The 15791-nt window shown below is 48.7% G+C and overlaps 1 protein-coding gene across 6 annotated transcripts in view; it reads right to left on the reverse strand.

Moving 5' to 3' along the window:
• Nucleotides 1-15791, reverse strand: part of CDK5RAP2 (CDK5 regulatory subunit associated protein 2) — a 172035-nt gene that overhangs the window by 115249 nt on the left and 40995 nt on the right. For 5 of the 6 annotated variants that reach the window (XM_054509379.2, XM_054509378.2, XM_045883020.3 and 2 more), the window contains exons 7-11: nt 13890-14044; nt 7370-7532; nt 6250-6303; nt 5292-5411; nt 2838-2930 (exon numbers count right to left, since the gene is read on the reverse strand). In XM_054509379.2, the coding sequence (XP_054365354.2) occupies nt 2838-2930; nt 5292-5411; nt 6250-6303; nt 7370-7532; nt 13890-14044 (585 nt within the window). The remainder of the gene's footprint in view (nt 1-2837; nt 2931-5291; nt 5412-6249; nt 6304-7369; nt 7533-13889; nt 14045-15791) is intronic. The other variant, XM_045883023.3, reaches the window with a different exon arrangement.

Consider the following 15791-nt stretch of genomic DNA (forward strand, 5'->3'; position numbering starts at 1 on the left):
TAATACTGTAACAACTAGGGGCGCCTGGGTGGCTCAGTTGGTTAAGCGACTGCCTTCGGCTCAGGTCATGGTCCTGGAGTCCCTGGATCGAGTCCCGCATCGGGCTCCCTGCTCGGCAGGGAGTCTGTTTCTCCCTCTGATCCTCCCCCCTCTCATGTGCTCTCTCTCATTCTCTCTCTCTCAAATAAATAAATAAAATTAAAAAAAAAAATACTGTAACAACTACATGTGGTGACAGGTGGTAGCTAGATTTATTGTGATCACTTCATTATACATATAAACGTTGAATCACTGTTTTACACCTGAAACAAATATAATATTGTATGTCAACTACGCTTCAATAAAAAAAAATTTTTTTAAGTGAAAAGGGCATTCCGCATTGGTTTTGCAGTGGGCCGTTATAGAGGCAGCAAGCACCCAGAGCAGAGAGGGTGACCCTACTGAGCTCCTTCCCCGGGAACTACACTGAGCATCTCAACCACCATACCTCTGAACTGCAGTGTCTTGTGAGCATCTGTGCTTTATCTTGATGTATTTTTTGTATCTCTTAGCAAAATGATATGTCCTAAAGTGTCAGAAAAGCCTAAAAAAAGAGAGGTGGTTTTTTGGGTCTGAGAACACTCAAAAATTTTTCCATGCAAATTAATGGTAATTGCTTCTTTGCTTTATGGCATTTTGGCTGGTGAAGATTTCATACGAAAGCTCTACTTTCAGATAGCGGGGGAAACCTGTATTTCCAATTTGAAAATATATAATTTTTAATGGGTCTGGAGGTAGCTCCAGGCACCCCACCCTGCAACCTTCACAGAGGCACACCTGGGACTAGAACTCCCATCTCCACACTATAACAACCACTCCACGAAGGTGAGCACCGCGGCTGTTGTCTCAATGTCAGGCTTAACACCAACCCTGTGAATTCTGGGGACTCTAGTCAAGCTGCAATTAGTTCAAATCATGTGACATTCCCAAAAGATCCCACTATGTGAAAGAAAAGGCATCTTCAAGGGCCTGTGCAACATTCAAATGTAGAAAAACAGCCAATATAAGCACACTGTGTGCATTTACACACACACACACACACACACACACAATCAAAACGGCGGCAAGGACACAGATTTTGGAGTCAGACTTGAGGTCAAGTCCCGATAACCTGCTAAACCAGTAAACATGGGATGCCTGGGTGGCTCAGTCGGTTAAGCATCTGCCTTTGGCTCAGGTCATGATCCCAGGGTCCTGGGATCGAGTCCCGCATCGGGCTCCCCGCTCCGCGGGGAGCCTGCTTCTCCCTCTGCCTCTGTCTCTCTCTCTCTGTCTCTCATGAATAAATAAATAAAATCTTAAAAAAAAAATAAAAAATAAAAAAAATAAATAAACCAGTAAACATGCTACCTCCATGGGTAAGGATTAAAGGAGCACTCTCAGAACAGCCAAGCAGGCAGCAGAACCTAAGGACTTTCGAAAGCTCATGACCTCTGTATCCTTTTTTTTTTTTTTTAAAGATTTTATTTATTTATTCATGAGAGATAGAGAGAGAGAGGCAGAGGCAGAGAGAGAAGCAGGCTCCCCGCAGAGCGGGGAGCCCGACGCGGGACTCGATCCTAGGACCCCAGGATCATGACCTGAGCTGAAGGCAGACGCTTAACCGACTGAGCCACCCAGGCGTCCCATGACCTCTGTATCTTGCAAGACAAGAAACCCAGCCAACACTGTTAAGTGACAAGACCTCAAAAATCATTCTGAAAGTCTTTCAACTAGGACGGATGGTTAGGAAATTAATAAATGTTATGTGATAAATCTGGGTAACATTTAAATGTTCAAGGCCCAACACTAACAAGCAAAATATCCGCCTGGTCTCTATGCTTGCCAACTGCCAACATTTTTTTTCTCAAGCAGTAGGAAATATCAGTGGTTTTCCTAAGAATTCAGCTTTTAAGATGTGTTATTTTCAAAGCAAGGGGGGAAAAAAAAACACCTCCGTGTAGTCCCAGCTCCACTTCACCAACCAAATGGTGGGGGAGGCAAATCTGAGATTCCAAAGGCAGAGACCTGCCTATGCTTCTACTGCACCATGATTTAAACCAAATTACTTCAATTATTCTTACTGTGAACCAGGGCTCTGCAAAAGATAAGACATGGGACATGAATCTTAGGAATCAAGCAGTCTTAAATCAGATTTAACTTCTAACTTCTACTTTATAACCAAAAATACCATGGGGGGAAGGTGGCAGGGAGAGCTTTAAGCAGTATGGGGCTTATTCAGACGATGGAACCTTATTGGCTGATTATTAGTAATAGGGATACACTGTATAGAGAAACTAGAAACCTGGCAAGAAAACATCAAAAAAATTAAAAACACAAAACTAAAATTAACCAGAAAGGTGGAACATCAAGGCGGAGACAAGCAGGAGTCCTTGGAGTACAAGGCTGAAGGGGATAAAGGAGAAAGGGCAGGTCAAATCCTCAAAGTGTGGAAGTGACACGTGGCGGCAGGGAGCAGGTGGACTAAAGGAACCGGCGGGGGGGCCGGGGGGGAGCGGGTGGCAGGTAAAAGCACAGGCCTGGGGGTGAGACAGGCTCTGGTTCTCTCACTTACCACTTTGATGACCCTATGCAAGTTACCGGACTCTGTGAACCTGGATATTAACAGTGCCTCCTCCATGATCTGCTGTACAGATCCCCCGAGCTAACCCAGACAGCACTGAGCACAGCGCTTGGCACACAGTATGTGTTCAATAAATACCAGCTGTTTTATCAGCACCGGGTTCCTCTCAGCTGCCAGGCCTTGCCCTCCCCTGGAGTCAGGACCGAGGGCCACTTCAAGCCAAGCGAACGCTTACCTGGAATTTCTGTGTCTGCGCTCTCGCGGGGGCCTCTGTGACTTCTGCAAAGGCAGCACTGAGCTCTTCGATCTCAGAGTTAAGGTCTTCCACCTGGGTCAAAGTAAGAACAGCAGCCAAGTGTGCAACGGGTCTCCCCTCCCGGTACACACTCAAGTGCTCTTCCTGCTGGACGGCGCAGCCTCCTGACCAAGGGCTTCATAGTCAGGGAAGGTGTGAAGTCAGAGAAGTGGGACTCCTACCCTGGCCATTCACTAGCTGAGCGATTTCAGGCAATGTACTTAATCTCTTTGAGCCCCAATTCCCGCAACCAGAACACGAGGAGACCACTACTCACCCAACTCCAGCAACACTAGGGCTAAGTGAAGGGATGGGTACTGGTACCAAAATCAGGCCTGGCTGAGCCGAAGCGTTACATTATTGCTGCCCATAGAGAGGGGCCTGGCCACTCCCAGAATCTCTCATCTCTGGTGACCTTCTCCTGTACCCCAGTCAGCGGTGACGCCCATGGCCACACGCTGGACTTGGCCAGCACCCACAATGGCCCCTCCACCGGCGCCACTCTACACTGAAGGTCTCCAACTGCAGCTGGGCCCTGAACTCCCGCATTATACAATGGTAGAAATTATAACTACTATTACTATGAGCCAAATCTCTGCCGCATCTGACACTGGTGATTACTCAAACTCTCCCCTCTTCAGCTTCTTCAGCGCCACCGTTTCCTGGTTCGCTTCGTGCTTGTGCAACCATTCCTGTCCCCTTCGTGCCTTCCTCTCCCCGCCCCCGAAATTCTGATGTCCCCCGTGGCGCCAACCTCAGCCTTGTTCTTTCCCTTCTACGCACTCCCGAGACAGGTAGCCCCACTCCTAGAATTGTAACTCACACCTGAGCTCTCTCCAGGCTTGAGGCTGACATACCCATCTCGCCCTGGACATCCCACCTTGGCGGTCCCCGAGCTCCTCACAGTCAACACTTTGTAAACAGACTCATCGCCTCCATCACCACACCCATCTGGCCATCATACTCCACTCTCTTATGCTGTCAACTGAGTCAGTGGCACCACCATATCCCAGCCACTCCAGCCAGACCCCCAGAAGTCATCCTCCACTGCTCCTTCTCTCAGTCCTATGTCCCCTCAACAAATTTCCCCAAATTTACCTCTAATTTTTAATTATTTCTGACTATGTCTAGTTTCATTCCCTGCCCCTCGATTCCTATTCAGCAGTGACCACTGCTCTAACTCAGTACTTCTTGGCTCTCACCTCCACTACTGGCCTCCCTACCCCCATTCTCTCCCTCCTACAAGCCACTCTCCAGATACAGCCAGAGACCTCACTAAAATGCAAATGTGATCATACCCCTCCTCCTGAAGAGCCTTCAGTGGCCTGCCTCCCGAACAGGCAAAAGTGACTAATTCCACCATCACTGGCGGTTCCTGTGCAACCCCACCAGCTTCTTCTCTAGCCTCCCTTAGGTTCTGCACTTGATGCCTAGACAACCTCAAAATGCTTTTGGTTCCACAGACACCTTTCAGGCTCTTTCCTAACTCAATGGATTAACCATTGTTCTCCCCTCTGCCTCACCTGCCAACCAACTCCTACTCATCCTTCAAGATTCAGCTCGGACACCTTCTCCTCCAAGTTCTGCTCCCCATGTACATACCCTAATCTGGTTCAGGTCCCCTGCCCTGCACTTGCACAGCCCCCCAAACGTCCCTCAATCACCACACCTTCACTCTGTCTTTCTTCCTCACAGGACTTGCGAGCAGGGCTGGGTTTTCTTTTCCGTATCCGTGCCTCGCTCAGTTAATGCGAAAACAACAGACTGCCATGCTAACAATAATAAAATAGCATGGAACCATTGGCCACAACCTTGGATCCCAAAGGCAACGACCCAGGTAGCTAACTGGTTCATAGGCATGGCCTTGCCTCCCAAACGTTCTTCATCTCAAGCTTGTTGTCTTTACGAGAATGGGCATTGTCCAATATGGCAGCCACTGGCCACCTGTGGCTCTTGGGCACTTGAAGTGTGGTTCATCTGAAATGAGATGTGCTGTAAGCACAGTTGCACTTCAGAGAGGACACTAGGATGAAAAAGATGCTGAACACCTCATTACTACTACTGTTTTACTGCTTACATGTTGAAATGATAACATTTGGGATATATATATTATTAAAGTTCATTTCGCTTGTTCCTTCTCACTTCTTTTAATGTAGCTACTCGAAAATTCAAACATCCACATGTACCTGCCACAGTATTTTTCTTGGATAGCACTGGATTGGACATTCCAAAGGAAATTCTCATGGACTAACGGGCCCTTTCCCCACCCCCTATACTCACCCCAGCTCTTTTAGAAACTTTCTACCTAAAGCTAAAAATTCAGGGTAGGACAGGCCAGCCACAGAAGCTAATAAAGAAAAATCTCACTTCGGGTGTATCAGACTCACCACATACCTCTTTTTCTTTTGACTTTAATGCCATGGTTAGACCCTGAATGGCTTTATCCCTCTTTAAACTATTTTTCTTTTCTGTAGCAATTTCTCTTTCCTTCTCTCTCAGGTCCTCCTGAAGTGCCTAAATTAGATTAGAAAAAGATTCACTAAGTTGATGCGTTCCAGCCAAAATGCACGGTAAATATATCTGTAAGAGCACACTCAAACGCAGTTATTCTATCTTATTCCTGTCACCGTGTGATTAATGTTTCCAAGCAGAGCTGAAGGCAGCGGCGGCAGCTCCCCGCCACGGCGCTAGCGCCCACGGCAACAGGCTGGGGGAGAGGAAGGGGATCAGCTCAGTTAAGACGGTGACAGCTACTCCTGCGGAAGCACTCCAGTGCCTTCTGGAATTTGAATACAGTCACATCAGTCTTTGAAACCCTACCAGGTTATCTGGGGGAAATAACAGGTCATTAATTTCATTCCTTAATGCTACAGAAGCTAGCGGAGAATTTGGTTTGATGGAGACTGAACATGTACATGTACAGTCTGAGTTCATTTCTAAAGATAATCACGCTGCCTCCCTCCCAGGGTTTTGTGAGGATCAAATGAGATAATGGACGGCAAGCACTCTCCAAGCTGGCGGGCGCCATACAAATGCCACCTGCCGGGACTGGGGGACACGGAGCAGTGGCAGGTCTGGGTCCCCGCTAGAGCTCGTCCAAGCTACCTGATCTTGGGAAAGAGCCCTCGCCTCGCGGAGCCTCACAAGCCTCATCTGCGCAATGGGAATGTTGGCTCCACAGAATTACCGCCAAGCCTGAGAGACCTTCTCTGGAGTCCTGAAAGCCTGCCTGGCGCCCACTGGCATGCCCTAAGTGACAGCTGTTGTCACACCGAACTATCTACTGCTCTCAGAATAAAGCAAGAGGCAAGGAGAAATCTTCAATACGTTATTTTAAATTGCATCAACATACCTGGATCCTCTCTTCAAAGCGGTGTCTCTCCTTCTGGCGCTCCATTTGTGCGGCCTGAGAAAAGGCATTTATTGGCACCTGGAAGGGACTCACAATCCAACAACTTCCCCAGAACAATTAGAACGAGCATCTCATTTCCTCACTTCTCCCCACCACTGTGGAAGTCACGGAAATAAGTGTCCACTCCTGTCTGTCTCAGCTGATGTCCCGAGTGAAGAGAAATGTAAAGACACGCAAGTGGTCACGCGGGTTGATCACCAGCCCCACAGAGAGTGAACAACGGAGCCGCTGGACGATGAAAAGGGCCAACGGAAGGACAGGGCCCCGTGGGGTTCACGGGAGGAGCAGGAGACGTGGGCTGAGTATAGCCAAAAACTAACCAGTGAGGCTGCAGAAATCACTGTCCCACAGCAGGGACAAAGAAGACTGCTCCATAAAAAAAAAAATCAAGACTTTCCCTGAGCATCTAGAACATCCCATACTGGGAATGTAGAACACGCAGCAGCCACCCATGGTCCAACAAAAACTGGGAGGTCTCAGCTAGGCCCCCCTGCGCTGCCAGGCCCCGGCCACCGTCTTGCAGGCCCTCTGGGAGGCTCTGGGGTCTGCTACTAGCAACCCACCTCTTGGAGCCCAGGAAAAGAGAGCAACTCGTCTGAGCCCATTTCTAAATTCCATGAGGAGCCCGTGATCAGAGTGGCTGGAAGGACTCGATGCGGCAGCGTGCTGGACTGCCTCGCCGGCCGCCGGGCCCAGCACCACTTAGTTCCCGTCCCTCACGGCCTCTAACCACAAAGGTAAAAGAGGTACTAAGTTTTATCCCACAAAAACCCAAAGGGCGATAATAAAGTCCCCTGGCAACAACAAATCAACACACGGTAGAAGAGGCAAGCAGGTATGGACTGTTTTTTTAACCGACTCTGTCTGAACATGAGGCCGGAAGGCAGGGAGACATGCCAGCGCCCCCGATAAAGGAGGTTCCTGCTAATTCCTCGGCTGCCGAGGAGCTAATATTTGGAAGCAGTCTGTGTGTGACTCGTGGGGACCGCGTGTGCACCCCATCTGCCACGGAGGAGTCCGGGGTGCTATTAAAGTCCCCCTCTACACCCCGCCGGCTCACCTCAGCTCCTCTCTCCTGTTCTCCCCTCGGAGCCGCAGAGAGTGCTTGGAGCTCCCCAGACGACACACTCTCATCAGGACATGCCACCTGAGATGTCTCCTCTTTAAGGCACTGAATTAAAGCTTCTTTGCTCTTCAAAGACAGCTTCAACTCCTCAATCAATCTAAAAGCGAACAAAATTTAAATATTAATTCTAAGCTGTTCTCTCAGCTCAGTGGAAGAGGAGGAGGCAGGAAATGGGGCCAGACATCGTCAAAGCAGACATGCCCAATGACTGAGCAGAAATGGAATCGCACCGTGCAGGTCGGAGAGCAAGGGCCAGAATCCTTGTGACATTAACTGTCCCCTCACCTCCAGCCTGGCCCCGGTAGATCCAGCCTCGGAGCTGCCAGACTATGGTCTGACAGAGCCACCCCCGGGCTCAGACTTTCAACAGCCCTCTCCACAGACGGCAGCGGACTACTAATTTTTTTGGCCAAGAATCCTCTCTGCAAAAGAAATCGGGAGCTGGAGCCCGAACAAACACGACTGATAAAGCGGAGCTGTCCCGGTGAGTGGGCAAAAACAGAGAACCTCTCTCTGGCTCCTCAGGGCAATGTTTAAAATACACTGACTTTCCAGATAAAGGGCAAACTCATGCGCAAGGCAGGTAAAGCCCTAGCTTTCCGGGCCCAGATCAGAGGCCCTGCTGGCAGCTGCAGTTTCCCCTCTCGCAGGAGGCCGCCACCCGCTCCCTCACCACCCAGGAGCCTCGCTTCCAGCTCTCTCCACAAGCCAGGCCGTCTTGTGCCTCCAGACCTTTGCTCACACTCGTCCCCCCAACCCAGAATGCCCTTCGCGACTCCATCCCAGCCGCCTGCTAACACACGCCCATCACCCTGCCCGAGACTTAAGTGTGACCTCCCCTGGAGGAAACCGTGCCAGCCACACCCTGAGGGCCCCACGCGGGTAGAGCTGAACACCTTCTCAAGGCCACCAATTTATGCTCCCTGACCGTGGCCAAGTTATGTAACCTCTATGCAACTGCATTTCCTCGGCTATGAAATGGGGATACCTTGCTCATGTGGATTAGAAAGAAGATGTTTAAAACAGCCCTACATACCTCCAGGCATATAGCACAACTCCACAAATGACAGTTGCTGTAAGTATTACTTTTCCTTAACATTCGACAATTAGCATTTTGTCAGAGAGCCCTCCAAACAGCCTTTCTGTAGCTGAGCCTCGAAAACAACTTGAATGGTAGGAAGAGCAAAGGCCTGAGAGTCGGAGAGCTTCCCTGGCTCCCAGGGGGAAGGTCCAGAGTCAGCTAAAAGTAGTTAAAGGCAGCAGGCAATGCACTGGTGCTCTGGTCTGAATGTTTGTGGCCCCCCAAAATTCAGATATCAAAATCCTAACCCACTCAGGTGACAGGATTAGGACGTGGGGCTTTGGGAGGAGAGTAGGTCACGTGGGTGGAACTCATGAATGCGAGCAGTGCCTGACAAATGAGGCTCCAGAAAGATGCCTGACCCCTTCCACCACACAGGGATGCGGTGAGAAGTCTGCAGGCCGGAAGAAGGCTCTCACCCGGCCATGCGGCCGCCCTGGTCTCCCAGCCTCCAGAACAGTAAGAAGTAAAGTTCTATTGTTTGTGAGCTACCCAATCTCTGGTATTTTGTTATAGCACCCCAAACAGGCTAAGACAATTAGGCACAGAGGGTACCAGGGCAGCACCAGTGCAATGCCCCCAAATCTTGGACAGAGGAGTAAGATTGCCCTCTAGGGGTTCTACTCTGAAATCATCACAGAATCAATTGAAGAGGTAAAAGTCACTACCTGTATACTTGAAATGGAGGTGCTGTATTGTAGGTAACTTATACTTCGATAAAATTGATTTGTGTTAGTTACCTTAAAGCAAGTCCCAGTAGGTATGGGAATGAGAGAAGCAGGCCCTGTGGGGCCTGGGGCCAAACTGGAGCATGGGGCCATCCACAGGAGTGGCCTCAATCCAGCAAGACCATGGCCCAGGCTTGCCACACCTTCCAGGTTTTCAAAAGAGGCTGGAAAACCAAACTTTCACATGAAACTAGATTTTTTTTAAATAGAGGCAACTAATTCAAACTTTTATGTTTTTTCAAGATTTTCTTTATTTATTTGAGAGAGAGAGAGCACAAGCAGGGGGAGTGGGAGAGGGAGAAGCAGGCTCCCCGCTGAGCAAGGAGCCCGATGCGGGGCTCAATCCCAGGACCCCGGGATCATGACCCAAGCTGAAAGCAGATGCTTAACCGACTGAGCCGCCCTGGCACCCCTAATTCAAACTTTTAAAAGCACTGTGTAGGCCAAATAAAACATACCCGTTGGCCACATCTGACCTGCAGGGTTCCTCAGTGTTAGCTGACGATACAGTGTTAGCCTTAAGGATACAGACTAGCTCTAAGGTCAGATCGTAGGAGATCAAGTAGCTAAAGCACATACCTTTCAAAAGGGTGGAGGAAGCCCAGAAAGCCATCAGCAGTGCCCATCCACAACAGGCCAATCTGTACGACACATTTGGATCCATCTCACCAAGGCAAGCCCAAGCTCCCCCGTTCCAAGTCCGCTTAGCAGCTCACCTTCTGACCTCCATTTAGCTCGTGGGCAGGCCTGCCCTGAGGGAGGCAATATCTGACCCTAGTCCCAGGAGAGTTCCACCACAGACAGGCCCACACCCCACGTGAGCAGATATCCAGAAGCGGCCTCTGGCTGCCGCACTGGCCTCTGGGAGTGTGGCTGGGGCACATCTATCTGTAAGAGACAGCCGCTCGGGCAGGACTAACAAATCAGGCTTCTGTGCCTATCCAGCCAGGCCTGTGGGAAACCCCAAGAAGATGCAGCCTTTGGCAACGCCCTGACCTGACCACCCACACATGGAGACCCCACCACCTACACCACATTAAGTACTCAATAAGCATCAAACCTTCCCAAATTCCCCCTTCCAAAAAGATGAGAAGCCAAGCTTCTGTGGCATATGCTAACAAAGACCACTTTCTTCTACGACTACCTTCACATGCGCCGGGCTCCACACCATTCTTTGCACAAGCTTTCCCTGCCCCACACCCAAGCACACCTGATCACCACCTTGCTTTTGTCACAGCACAGAACCCTGAATTTACCTCTAACACCAATCACAACACTTTTTTTTTACCCATCTGTCCCCTCTCCCATGCTGGGAGTGCCATATAAGGAAGAAAGTGCTCATCTCTCAATTCCTGGCACCTAACCCAAGGCCATGCTCAGTAGCTGGTCAATGAATGAATCTACAGCTCCTTTAATCTAGCCTTAATCCATATACCCAAGCACCTTCTAGACTCACTCTTGGATGTCCATGATCCCTCAACCCAACATGTCCCAATTGAGAGCTTATCTTCCCACTCCTCCCACCCAAAAACATCTGCTCTTTGCCCCTTCCATTCCCCAAACTCAGCACACTGTACCACCATCCTACAGTTGCTCACGCTCAAAACCTGGGTGACGAGGTATCTCTGCAGCCCTTTCCCTCATCCCCAAACTCATCGATGATCAAGCCCCTCAAGCCATCATGTCAATTCTATCTTCCAAGCAGCTCTGCCTGTTCTTCTCCATGCTAGTTCCGTCACCTCAGTCCTGGTCACCATGATCTCTTGTCTGGACTTCTCCATCAGCCTGAGAGGCAGTCTTTCCACCCAGCCCCACCACCAACTCATCCTCTAGGGGCAGCCAAAGGGATTGCTCTAAATTATAGTCTGACTCTGATACCACCCCATTTCCATCCTTAACTCATCAGCAGCTTGTCACATGCCCTGAAGACAAAACCCAAATTATTCAACAAAGCCCACATGATCTGGCCAGCTTCCCTTTCCTCATCTCTTCCACCATCCTTCCAGAACACAACTCTCCAGCCATGCTACAGTTGTGTAAGTCCCCGGGTCATGCTCTGTGCCCTCAGGCTTCTGAACTTCCATACCTGTGGTTCCCAATGCCTGAATACCTTTTCTTCCTCCAAGTAATTCCTCCTTTATCCTCATACTTCCACTGGGAAGCCTTTCCTAATCCCTCTAAACGAAATTAGAAAGATGTTATGTTAACCCAGCATGTATCCACCTGGCCATTCTCTGCTCCTGCCCTCTACTCCTCCCACCTAGCTAGATGACAAGCATACACCTTGACATGAGGTTCCTTAGGAGAGGGACCCAGTCTGTACCACTCATACCTATACTCTAACCACCACTTACTGAGCAGAAGATGCTCAGAAAGTATCTGTTGAACAAAGGGCATAATGATCCAACAGACCAGTGAACTAACTGCGGAGCATCTGCTGGGACCCCCGCAGGGCCCTTCCAATCTGCTCTCGCCCACGACCTCTTCTCAAACCTACTCCTAGCCCTCTTGCCCTCTCCCTCCTTCCCCTTCACCAGCACCAGGAATTCTGTCTTTTCTTCTTTGGTGGCTGCCCCTGCACATTCTGGCCTCTTCCCTGGCTTCCCTATTTCCAATTTAACTGCTGGAGACCTGCAGGTCCCCCTGGAAAGACAAACCTGTAAACCTTCTAAGGGCTTCACTGCTCATCAGCTGGGAGAGATACAAGGAAACATATAAATAATTTGTATGGGAAAGGATTCCAGACTCTCACAGTACAGTGCCTGAAAAGGCTGCTACCCTGAGGGGGAGGCCCAGCCAAAAAAAACCACCCGTCTAGGGAGGCTTCTCTCCTAGCCACGTAATGGACAAAAACACTCATTCACTCAATGCTGAGGTCCTACACCTCACAGAGAACTCTGTTTCCTGACTCGTCCTTAGATTCATCCCAAAACTTCAGTTTTCCAGATCAAAGCTAAGAAAAGGTTGCAGCATACCAAATAAAAGCTCGCTCCTCCAGACACTGAATAAGTGGAAACCATGGCCTCTCCCTCAGTCTATTCATTTCTCTTTTATAGATAATCCTAAAACATGAAAGCAAGGTGCAGACTCAAATCTCAGAAGGCTGAAAGAAAAGCAAACAGCGGTTGGGGAGTTGGGGCAACTGAGCACCAGAACCCAAACAACATGGTGGGCCCATCACATCAATCGTGAGTCAATGAGTGACCAAAAAAAAAAAAAAAAAGGAACCAGAGTCAGTATCCTTTTTTTTTTTTTTTTTGTTCTTTTTGGAATTATTCTTAATAAACAGCCACGAAATGGTAAATTTCCTGTTTACTGAAAATCAGCTAATAAGTATAATAAGCTTATAAGTATTTAAGTTACTTATGTCTCTTAATTTTAATGCTGTTTTTTTAATTTATTTTTTTATTCTTATGTTAATCCCCATACATTACATCATTAGTTTTAGATGAAGTGTTCCATGATTCATTGTTTGTGCATAACACCCAGTGCTCCATGCAGAATGTGCCCTCCTCAATACCCACCACCAGGCTAACCCATCCTCCCACCCCCCTCCCCTCAGTATCCTCTTTTTAAGGAAATAGGAAAGTAGATCATTTGCTTTAGAACAATTTCTATCAAATTCCAAACGAGCTTGGCTCTTCAATGGATAGGTCACAGGTTAGCCAGAAGTTTCACTTGTATTTAGTTTACACAACCTTCCACCTAGTGACCAGCAAAGCTAGGCAAGAGTATCAAAATGTAAGGTTCATAATAAAGAAGAAAACCTCAACTCTCCTGACCAGTTTTGATCAAGTTTGGTTGTAAGACACAAGCATTAAAGACTGCCTAAAGGCCCTATGGCCCATCCATTTCTCTGGCCTACATGGCACACATTTTATTCTTGGACCAACAGAGATCTCTGTACTCAGTCTACACTCTTTTGGCCCCTCACACTGTACTAATCTGGGCCCTCGGCCTGCATTAAAAGATATGATAAGGGGCGCCTGGGTGGCTCAGTCGGTTAACCATCTGCCTTTGGCTCAGGTCATGATCCCAGGGTCCTGGGATTGGGCCCTGTGTCGTCGGGCTCCCTGCCCAGTGGGGAGTCTGCTTCTCCCTCTCCCTCTGCTCAACCCCCACCCGCTTGTGCTCTTTCTCACTCTCTCGCTCTCAAATAAAAATCTTTAAAAAGAAAAAAAGACATGATGAAAAACAGGTCCCACAAACACAATAGATATTGTGGGGATATAATCACATACTGTTCCCTCTGAGAAGGTTCACAAGAGAAACTTCTCCCCAACAATGTCAAGTAAAACTGGGCTTCTCCTGAATTCCTGGCTCATTTTCTCTTGTGAGCAGTATGACTCTTACATTCATCAAGACTGTTTTTCTCTCTTTCCTTTGGTTACCAGGAAGCTTACAGCCAAACTGAAGGCTACGTCTAGTATCTGAACAGAACTTTTTGGCAGGAGTTTCTATCTATAATTCTATCCCTGTCCTCTTATCCCTACCCTATGCCTTTTCCCTCCACCCTGATCTTACTCCAGGTTTTCTTATGGTGGGGGAGCAGAGAAAGGTGGGGTGGAAGAGTAGGAAGGGAACACCCTTCCGCCATGCTGCCCGAGAAACAAATGTCAGCGCATCACAGAGATAAGAGCCAGACCTGTCTTTCTGCTCCAGGACCACAGCCATGTCCAAGTCCCCCTCGTGCCTCTTCTTCATCTCCAAAAGCTTGTTTTCCAAGCTCAACCGAAGAGCCTTCTCTGTTTCTGTCCCCACAAAGGCCTTTTCCAGTTCTGCTTGGGCAGCTTTCACATCCTAGAGTTAAATTAAATGCATTTGATGCAATTTTTCAATACAATTGGGAACATTTTGAAAGGAAATTGGATTAAAATATAAATATTTATGACTTTTTCTCCGGCACATTTCCCCTCCTTGAATTGTACTATACATGGGAAGAATCAGTAATAAATACATTTGCCAGCCATTTTTCCCTCTTGTATCCTGAAGAGTAATAGGCATTTCCAATGGAAAAGACTCAACTCTACAAAAACTCTATATTTTTGGGTTTGAAAAATCAGATCAATATTTACAGCTTGAATGAGAACAAGGAGAAATGTGCCTCTCAATACTTAAACATACATAAATTCCAGAGTCCCCATAACCTCCATACAAATTCATCCCACACCCAACCGCCCCCTCCCTATTTCTTTTAAGATGATGACTACATAATTCTCAAGTACATTTTCTCTATCTCCAAGGTGACGTTCGGTGGTGAAAAACTACGTTCTTCCTGAGAGCTCAGAGAGGCCAACAAAGAAATTATCTAAATCATGCAGGCAGGGCCCACGTTGGGGAAAAGGGCCCTGGAGCTCAGGAAAGTGACCTGGGGGTAGATCTGGATCTCCAAGTGCCCACGGCCTCTGACTACATCACAAAGATAAAAGTCAAATCAAACTGGGTTCAAAACCCAGCTCTCCTACTGACTTGCTGTGGGACGCTGGGTAGTCACGTAGCCTCTCTGGGCCCCAGCTTATCCATAAAGCAGGGGATCACCACCATCCCATCAAGGAGTTGCTCTGAGACTCTGTCAAAGGCTTGCTGCATCACAGGAAGCTCAAAGTAACACTGGCTTCCTCTCCCCTCCCCTTTCCCTCCACAGTGCCACACCCATCACTGCCCCCACTTGGGTGGGGGAGAAGGCCTCTCCTCCCGATGAGGCTTGCCTGGCAAGCGCAGTGATAGCCGGGAAAAATCATTTCCCGATATTCTGAGACAACAAACAAAACCTATTTACTGAGTGCCTGTTAAATGCCAGGCTTTGAGCAAGGAGCTTGATTTCTCTTATCTCTGTTCCTCACCTAACCCTAAACAGTTATGCGCTGAGAGACACCCTACAGCAGTTTAGAATGCAGATTCCACAGCCAGAGCACCTGGTGTTCCTGCTGGTGTGACCCTGAGCAAGGTACTTGGCCACCCTGTGCCTGGGTCATCATGTTTCTGTTTTTGTTTTTAAAAAGAATGATAGAAGTATTTACCTCACAGGCTTCCTGAAGGGACAAACTGAAAGGATACGTGAGAAGGGTGCCTCACACGGGGCTGGCCCCCCACACACTGCTCGGACCACGGCTGCTAGGACAACCACCACAGACGAGGCAGCAGAGGCCCAGAGAAGGGGACAAGGCTAATCAGCGGCAGAGCAGAAGGTCAACCCAGCACAGACTGGCAGTCACGCTGATACCCTAAAACACCGGGCAGCGCTTCCCGCGCAACACAGGATGACTGAACCAACAATGACATTTTAACTAAAACTCAGAATTTGGGGTTGGAAGGCTCTTGTTTCAGTTCCAGCTCTACCACTGATGACTAAGTTTCCCTCCCTCTCAGAGCCGTGTCCTCGTCTGTATTTGGGACCTAGAATCTCTACGGCCTCGCGGGGCCAGTGCAAACACCATGAACGGAAAAGACCACTCTGGGCTGCAAAGTATAGCCCCGGTACATCTGCCCTCTGGACCCAGAAGCGCTTTGTGCTGCCATCCCTCCTCGTATCTAAGAAGAGCCAGGG

This window comes from Mirounga angustirostris, unplaced genomic scaffold (assembly GCF_029215605.1).
Source record: "Mirounga angustirostris isolate CCGP_5_RB_7025 unplaced genomic scaffold, mMirAng1.0.hap1 SCAF_15, whole genome shotgun sequence".
In the NCBI taxonomy this organism is placed as follows: Eukaryota; Metazoa; Chordata; class Mammalia; order Carnivora; family Phocidae; genus Mirounga; species Mirounga angustirostris.